This window comes from Argentina anserina, chromosome 2 (genome assembly GCF_933775445.1).
Source record: "Argentina anserina chromosome 2, drPotAnse1.1, whole genome shotgun sequence".
In the NCBI taxonomy this organism is placed as follows: Eukaryota; Viridiplantae; Streptophyta; class Magnoliopsida; order Rosales; family Rosaceae; genus Argentina; species Argentina anserina.
The window spans coordinates 29,953,162-29,961,688 of NC_065873.1; the positions used below are offsets into that span (position 1 = coordinate 29,953,162).

Here is an 8,527-nt window from a genome sequence, read left to right on the forward strand (position 1 = left end):
TGTTGGGAAAATATAGTGTCCCGTGTGACCTTTAGAGTTCTTTTATTTGATGTCCCTTATTTGCTATTGTTAAACATGGATGTCTTATCTAATTAATTTCCTTCCATACAAAAAAAAAAACGAATATACAAAGGAATCAAAGAGGATAAAACACCTTCCAGATGACTCGATATGGGAAAGCAGCTAGCTAGGGTTAATTATATATGTGAAGACTCCAATGAAAGAAATATAAGCGTAGGTAGCTGAGTATGTACGCAGTGGACAATCCATTCATCTTGAAGGTGATTTGGTATTGCAGATATTGGGATTGATTGGTTCTCATTGCTAATCATAACTCACTCACTCTCCGTCTCTTTCTCAACTCATCCCACCACCTCTCACTGTCTCACAACTTCTCGTCTCTCTCTCTCCATAACACTAAAAATCATCATTTTCTAGCTCTTATTAACTAAGAATCAAACAGTTATTAGAAACATGATCAGTACGCGTCGAGTGATCGATCGATCGATCATCAATGTACGTATATGGGTCATGTATCTCTCTCCTATCAGTAGTTCAGTACTATGGGCACTGATGTAGTTAGAATCCAAGAGTCTACAGAAGATTGCTCAAAAAAAGAAGAAAGGAAGAAATTTAAGGAACCTACTGTCGAAAGAAGCCGCGTTCATTACCTCACTTGTAATTGATCGTTTTTCAGTTGTATGATCGGGACTTAATTTGTTTGAGAATAAAATGCATGCATGCACCCAACTCGATCATTTGCTTTATGCCCGCGTGTCATCGATTAAGAAAACTCAAACTCGTGACCAAATTATTGATTATAAGCTAGGCTGCATGGAATCGGGTGCGGGTACGTGGAAGCGAAGCGTTTGAAAACGCATAAGCGTTTTTTTTTCAAAAATTAAGGAAGCGGGTGCGTTTTGGAAGCGTCATAATAATATATATATATATTATATAATATTTTATTTTTTAATTATTTTATCTAGTATTAAAATAACTGGATAACTATTAATGACTTATTTTCTAACCCATGATTATCTTTAATTATAGCATTATTAAAGCTTCATTTCAAAATTCAAACAAAAGAATGTACAACATAGTGTGAAGGTGTTGGGCACGTGCAAGTTAAAGAGATATCACTTAGATGAAATTGATTAAAAAAACGGTTCGTCTTTCCTCTGTCTCTCTTTCTCATATGGATTTTTTTTCATATCTCTCCACAACTCTCTGTCTTCTCTCTGTATCTCTCTCATCTAGATTTTCCTGATATCTCTCCTCCTTATTTCTGACACATATTAGATTGATTGATGATGATCATCTTTAACCGCTTAACGAAATAAATAAGAAGATGAGACGACAAGAAGAGTCTCAAGACATTGATTGATGAAATAGAGGTAGAGAAGGAATCACACTTCCAATTTGGAAGACAACGCTTCCGCCGCGCTTCCAATTTGGAAGCTAACGCTTCCATCGAGCTTCCAATTTAGAAGTCAACGCTTCCGTCGCGCTTCCAATTTGGAAGCCAACGCTTCCGCGGCGCTTCCAAACCCACCTTTTTCGGAATCGCGCTTCCGTCGCGCTTCCCCGCGCTTCCGAGCGCTTCCGCTCCCGCTTCCGCTTCCGAAACGGGAATCGGTCGTCCAACCAAGCTTCCGTGCTATGTAGATTATAAGTGAACTCATTTCCAGAAACAAAATTAATAAATTAAAGCTGAAGCATAAGAAAAGAAGAAGAAGGATAATCACTGCTCATATATATAAGACTGGAGGAATATTCTTTCTACCACTAGCTTTCATATGCTAATCCTATAATTGATATGCTTGTGGTGATAACTCTACCAATTTTGCATAATGATCGATACTTCTCAGACATTTTGTGCATAATGATACCAATTTTGCATGGGAATAGAAGAAATACATCCCGTTTTCTTGTAGCTAGGGTTTTAGAAAAATTTGAATGTGAAAGGAAATGATCACCTATCCCGTTTAATCCTCTTAGAATCTGAGGATAAATATTTCATTTGCCAAGTCTTACCTTCTGGATTTGTTTCCATTTTGATACGAGGCCATTTTATTTTGTCTTACTTCTAAGAAAGAAAATAAACATCGAACAGTCAACTGATGCGTGGATGAGCACGCGCTTTGAGAAATTAAATTTTAAATTGTTCCAAATCTTTTCGAGATTCTTTCCACTGGAACGAAATTAAAACCAGGCAGAAAATAAAAGGTTCATTTCAGGAAAGTCTTCAGACTTCTGGTTGTTATATACATTTACTTCAGATTCCATCAACTTAGAGGTTTCTCCTTCTATACAGAACTCAACTCCCTACCCTCCCTGTGAGGCATCATTACTATTCATCATCATTGCTAATCCATATCCCCTGTTTCTTTTTTGTTTAAAATTCTATTAGATTCTGGGTTCTCTTTGTCCATTCTTGGAAAGCTTCAAGATTTCTGCGTTTTCTTCATCAAGTTCTCTGCTTGAGGAGATGACTATCTCAACAGTATTTGATGACCAAAGAGATCAATTTCCTATTGGAATGCGTGTTCTCATCGTCGACGATGATGTCACTTGCCTGCGGGTCTTGGAGACCATGCTTCACAAGTGCCAGTATCATGGTGTGTTATGTTTCTTCTATTCTCACTCTTTGAATTTTGTTATGAGGCATTTTGCTTTTGTTTCGTATGAATTTTGTTTCCTTTGGTATGCTATACACTTAATCTACTTGACTTTTGCTCTTCCATCAATTTCCATTATCGAAATTTGATATCAAGATGTAATACCTTCAGAAGTCATGTTATAAGATTTCCTTTTAGATTATATTTAGATTGAGGAGATCAAATGGGTTCTCAACTATGTTCAGATTCAGTTGCCTGTGTGATTGTCTATTAGGTACTATCAAACCATAGGATCTCTAATAAAGAGTCTTGTAAATTGCGCCATCTGCACTTTCAAATTTTAACACTAAAGAAGATTGTTGTGCTTATATTGTTTCTGTGTTGGATTTTGCAGTTACGGCTACTAGTCATGCATTTACAGCATTGGAATTGTTAAGAGAAAACAGGAACAAGTTTGACTTGGTTATCAGCGATGTCCAGATGCCAGATATGGATGGATTTAAGTTGCTCGAGCTCGTGGGACTTGAGATGGATCTCCCTGTTATAAGTAAATTAAGACCCTGTTCACAATCACCATTATGCTGTCCCTAGCTTCTTCTTTTTACTATTTAAAGTATTAACTTCAAATAACTAGAGACAGCATCGTCAACTTATACGAATTAAGAAAAAAGTTTTCAGTTCTAATAAGTAGTCTACATGGTGTGCTGATGTTAAGTTATTGAAAAATATACAGTAGATTCTGATAGTTTAAAGTTTCTTATAGTTGCAGTCCATTCTTAGGCTTGTAAAGCATGTCTGTTGCTAAACTGTTCTTTTCCCTTTTCTTTTGTGGCCTGAATTCAGTATTGATTATGAAGTGTGATATTTTCAGTGTTGTCTTCAAATGGAGATCATGAACTTGTGATGAAGGGAGTAACCCATGGAGCTTGTGACTATCTGGTAAAGCCAGTCCGAATTCAGGAGTTGAAGAACATCTGGCAACATGTTGTCAGGAGAAAGAAGGGTGATTCAAAGGACCAGACAAATTCTGGCAATCAGGACAAGTCTCACATTGGAAGTTGTGGTCAAGGCATGGGTAATTCCGATCAGAATGTGAAGCTAAATAAAAAACGGAAGGATCAGGATGAGGATGAGGATGATAATTGCGATGAGGATGGGTATGATAATGATGACCCTTCAACTCAGAAAAAGCCTCGCGTTGTTTGGTCCGTAGACTTGCATCGCAAGTTTGTTGCTGCTGTTAATAAGTTGGGCATTGACAGTATGTTCTTCATCCCTCATTTAAATTAGTTGAGGAAGTTATTCTATATATCTGATACTCCTTAACGTGTTGAAATTCTCCTTTAAAGTTTTGTACAATATAGCTGGACTTGAAATATTGTAGTACATTAGGCAGTTAATCAATCATGTGTGTAAAGCTACTTTGATGAACAACGTTCTAGTAGTAGTAATTCCCTTGCTTAAATTTGCATGAACGCAGAGGCTGTACCAAAAAAGATTCTAGATTTGATGAATGAGGATAAACTGACTAGAGAAAATGTGGCAAGCCATCTCCAGGTATGAATGCTATACGTTAGTTCAACACACAATCTTTATCTTTTGTTACAGGGAGTTTACCCTTATGTAATTTTTGTTTTCCATTGGATTGCAGAAATTTAGACTTTATCTCAAAAGAATCAGCTGTGCAGCAAACCAACAAGCTAACATGATGGCAGCTATAGGCAGTTCAGATTCTTCTTATTTGCGAATGGGTTCTTTCAATGGAGTTCGAAATTACCAAGCATTGACTGGCCCTGGGCAGTTTAACAACACTGGTTTTAGATCCATGCCACTTAATGGGATGATTGGAAGAGTGAACACTCCAGCTGGTCTGGGACTGCATTGCCTGCCATCATCAGGATCATTTAAATTGGGTCAGGGACAACGTGCAAGCAACTCGATTCTTGATCAGGGAATATTTCATGGAAACCGTAATGGAAGTATGCTTCAAGGAAATTTGGAACTTGATCAACGGCATATTAAGGGTGCCACCTCCGTGCAAGACCTCTCTGCTGGTATCAATGGTACACCAGTTTTTCCCAACTCCAGTGGTTTTTCAGATGCAAAACTTGCCATGAGTAGATCAACTGATGCACTCGGGCTTACAGACAACACAGTCTTAAGACACCCTCAAGATTTCCAAGGTGGAAGAGAATACGTAAACCAGTCTTCCCTTCCAGTGGCTCCCTTAAAAACAGAATATCCTGCCTCCTTTATGGATCATGGTAGATTGAATGACAGCTGGTCAAGCGCTGCTCAGTCATCTATTTTCCGGTCAAATTCTTTTCCAAACACGAGGGAGAGTGTACCTGTTGCAATATCTCCGCAAATGCGGAACTCTCAGTTTGATGTTGCTACTATAAATTCAGTCTCCAGCCAATTGCAGGTTCCAAGACCAGAACTGCTGATTCAACCTTCATCAATTAGTAGCACTGCTAGGCAGATGATAGATAGTGATCCAACTCAGGGATGGATGTGGATGGATCATAAGCAGGACTCCCCATACCACCACTCGGATGCTATAAGTAACTCCACGGGCTCTTTGATGCCTGCTAATATTCCTGTGGATTTTGACCAGAATTTGGACTCAAAAGGCACTACATTACAAAGAAACATGAACATGGACTTCAATTCCATTGGACAGCAAAATTTTCTTGACCCTTTGCACATAAAATTTGATGACGTTGAAAGATCACTGGATACATCAATGAACTTGGAGCCAGGGTACGTTATGGACCAAAGGAAGCCACAGGGTGGGCTAGTGTCAAATAATCATGGATTATTGGATGATTTAGTGGGTGCAATGACGAATCAGGTATGAATCCTAACAGTCCTTTCAGTTTTCTGAAAGCCTAGGAGATATGAGTACTTTCATTATATTAACAGTATTCCTAGTCTCTGATCTTATGAAAAGTAATCTTGTATACTGAGGAGTGATAACAGTGATGTTAGGTGCAGCTTAGTTTTATTTTCCCATATTATTTCTAAAATTCACAAAATTGAGCCGCAGAATTTGTTGCGTGCAATTATGATATGATTTGGCTTTACCTTCCTTAACATGAACTTGGTGATGCAGCTGGAAAAGAGATGAGTAACATCTATGGGAAGGATAGTTCGACCAGAGAAAGTTGGAAAGATCCAGTACTTGCTGTTCTTTGCGAGATGAGAATTTACTTGTAGTAAATTTCATGGCATTTGTGTTGGTCTCTACATTAATCGAAAGTTTTGTATTTTATTAGCAGCAAAACAACTTATTTGCTCTTTCTCTCCAATAGGCAGTCTCTTTAGTTACGTGAAAATGAGCGTCAGTTTCTTGTTAATTGAACGAATAATTGCTTGCAGCCTTTGCTCAATCTGTACCTACTTACAATGAAAGGGCATTGTCTGTTTCTGGATTAGCGTTTAATCATAATTCATTAACTATACAGTGTTCAATGCTTTTTTTCATTCCCTTTCGTTCATATTAAGCATTTATACAGCTCAAGCATTCCAAGGTCCCTCTCTCTTTTGGCCAGAAGATTAAGGTTGGATTAAGATAATGACATGACCCTTTCAAAAAAAGATAATGACATGACAGGAGTTGCATACAACATTATGTGATCAGCAGCATTATATAAAATTGTTGGTGAGGTGTGTATTTGAGTAATGTGCCTTTTTTTTTTAAAATTTGAGTAATGTGCCTTAACAGACGACCATTTGATAATCACGCAACTAATAATTAACTTCTGATTCTTTGATAACAGCATATAATAAATCACAATCATAGAACATGTATATAGCAGATATCCTTTGACGGGCCATACTAGTACGTACGTACCAAGCCAACCACTTCCTTCACAGACCAAACCAACTTAATTCTCATGATTAACAATGTCAATTTCCGAGTTTCACTTAACACTCAATATATAGTAACTGAAGATTTCAACTGGTATTGGCGAAGAAATAGCGAGTGAAGGCATCGAGGTATTGCGGAAGCAACCCAATTCTCATGTCAATGCCCTTGTCATCCTTCGGATTCTGCATGAAATAAATAACCTCCGGCACCGGAGCGATCAACGGAGAAGCATAATCTGCTTCTTCTTGTAAGAAGCCAACCTTGTGGAAGGGCATTCTAGTCCAATCAGACACTAAGGTGAGCTCCTTGAGGGGAGGAAGAGAAGTCTCCTGGGATCCACCACCGGCAACTGCCTTCATGTATGACTTGACGTACTTATTTGTCACAGACTTCTTGGCCTCCCTTATCTTGTCAACAATAGCTTTGTGGTCTGATTGGTCAACAACTTGTGAGGCAGTCAGCGCAACAGAGGCCAGAACATAAGCGTTGCCGGTGAAACCTTGAGCAAGTGGAGGGTCCACCTTGTTCCTTGCGTCCACAGAAAATTGCAGGCACACCATTGTTTCCTTCATCGTTTCCTTGCTCAATCCTAACGCCAAAGTCTTCGCCTGAGACCCACATATGTTGCATACACATTTACTCAGTTCACAGAGGCATGCATTGTAATGTTTGTGATGAATAATTGTTACACATAAAGATCAATAGCGGAATAATTTTACTGGTTTGACAAGCTGTAAATATATACCTTCCAGAGGTGAGACGCTACAAGCTCAAAAGAGGAACATATGAAGTTGTCACCAACAGCCTGCTTCTTCAAACAGTTGATGAATACACTGCTCAAATGAAAGGTCTTGTGAACATAATTAGTATCACCATTGCTACTAGTACTCTTGACCATCAGGGGATCAGTCGAAGCAACTGCTGCTGCTGATTGCATCATTAGTTGATATAAGTGATCTATGGCAGAAGCCCTACAGCTAATATCTTCATCGTCATCGTGACATGAATAATTGTCAACCATCCTCAACAGGGTGTCTCTGTCGTGCATCAGTACTACTGGTTTAGGCTGCAGCTCATCATCTATTACAACGTCTAACTTGTTTTGATTTGGTTTGATGGCAGAATTAGAAGCCCATGCACACATAAACTCATATGCAGCTGGTCCATCAAATAAAGAGTGGCTGATGCCAATGCCAATTGAGTATCCTCCGCATCTAAACTCGGTCACCTACATTATATATGCATTCCGCCAAAAACAAAATCGCAGTTACTGATTATTTGATTATACAAATTAAGCGACAATATCTCTTAAATGTGATGATAAGTGTTGAGAATTTGGTTGGACATTAACTTGTTTCAATTACGAAGAGGCTGCTAGCTAATTTACTATCCAAATAATATATGCAGTTATGGATTAAGTCATTAGGTATGTATACCTGAGCAGCAACAAGTGGCATCTGAGAGAAATGATCAACATGTTGATCGTCAAACAAAGGGAGAGGAGGCTTGTAAACTAAGTTTTCGAAGAATTTATTGTATTGAGAGAGGTCGCCAAGCTCTGATATCTGAACCACTGTGGCTGCCTTGGCAAGCATAGCACCTTTGTTGTTGCACAACAAGTTAAGACCACCAGGATCAACATCATTAGATTGAAGGTTGACGTCGTCATCGTCGGTGGAGCTGGTCAGGATCAACCTACTTGCCGCCGGGTACCAGATGGATAAAGTCTCTTCCAAGCCTGACTTCAAGCTTTGAAAAACTGAATCAAGCGACCAAAGTCGACTACGATCGGAAGAGGAGGTGGTGGGACATTTGTAAAAGAAAACTGAGTACATAAAAAGCGGACATTGGCGGTCCAGGTTTGAGAGGTTGACAACTTTTGGAGGCTGCTGCAAAGCTGATGCTGAAGAAACCAGTACGGTTTCTGTGATTGAAACTCTCTTGATCAAGTAGTCATCATGATCATGATCACCTAATTCAGTACTACTGGCCATATTTGATAAGTACTATATACGAACGTAACTAATAGAATCAA

The 8,527-nt window shown here is 38.8% G+C and overlaps 2 protein-coding genes across 2 annotated transcripts; one reads left to right on the plus strand and one right to left on the minus strand.

Moving 5' to 3' along the window:
• The first annotated feature begins 2,249 nt into the window (after nucleotides 1–2,249).
• LOC126782220 (two-component response regulator ARR12) lies at nucleotides 2,250–6,091 on the plus strand. The gene is made up of 7 exons (XM_050507431.1): nucleotides 2,250–2,296; nucleotides 2,411–2,618; nucleotides 3,013–3,165; nucleotides 3,490–3,879; nucleotides 4,099–4,175; nucleotides 4,270–5,472; nucleotides 5,734–6,091. The coding sequence occupies exons 2-7, from the start codon at nucleotides 2,489–2,491 to the stop codon at nucleotides 5,746–5,748; spliced, it is 1,968 nt and encodes a 655-aa protein (XP_050363388.1). The 5' UTR covers nucleotides 2,250–2,296; nucleotides 2,411–2,488; the 3' UTR covers nucleotides 5,749–6,091.
• A 416-nt stretch (nucleotides 6,092–6,507) lies between these two features.
• On the minus strand, nucleotides 6,508–8,523 carry LOC126784522 (brassinosteroid-related acyltransferase 1). Its single transcript, XM_050509986.1, has 3 exons — nucleotides 7,929–8,523; nucleotides 7,238–7,720; nucleotides 6,508–7,100 (listed from the first exon to the last, which is right to left on the minus strand). Exons 1-3 carry the CDS (start codon nucleotides 8,484–8,486, stop codon nucleotides 6,579–6,581), a joined length of 1,563 nt encoding a protein of 520 aa, XP_050365943.1. The 5' UTR covers nucleotides 8,487–8,523; the 3' UTR covers nucleotides 6,508–6,578.
• Nucleotides 8,524–8,527: the final 4 nt, after the last annotated feature.

Coding starts and splice junctions, on each gene's coding strand:
- LOC126784522 (XM_050509986.1), bottom strand. CDS start 8,486: ATGGCCAGTAGTACTGAATTAGGTGATCATGATCATGATGACTACTTG. Junction 7,721..7,928: donor TGCCACTTGTTGCTGCTCAG/GTATACATACCT, acceptor TATATAATGTAG/GTGACCGAGTTTAGATGCGG. Junction 7,101..7,237: donor TAGCGTCTCACCTCTGGAAG/GTATATATTTAC, acceptor TGTGGGTCTCAG/GCGAAGACTTTGGCGTTAGG.
- LOC126782220 (XM_050507431.1), top strand. CDS start 2,489: ATGACTATCTCAACAGTATTTGATGACCAAAGAGATCAATTTCCTATT. Junction 2,619..3,012: donor TCACAAGTGCCAGTATCATG/GTGTGTTATGTT, acceptor TGGATTTTGCAG/TTACGGCTACTAGTCATGCA. Junction 3,166..3,489: donor GATGGATCTCCCTGTTATAA/GTAAATTAAGAC, acceptor TGATATTTTCAG/TGTTGTCTTCAAATGGAGAT.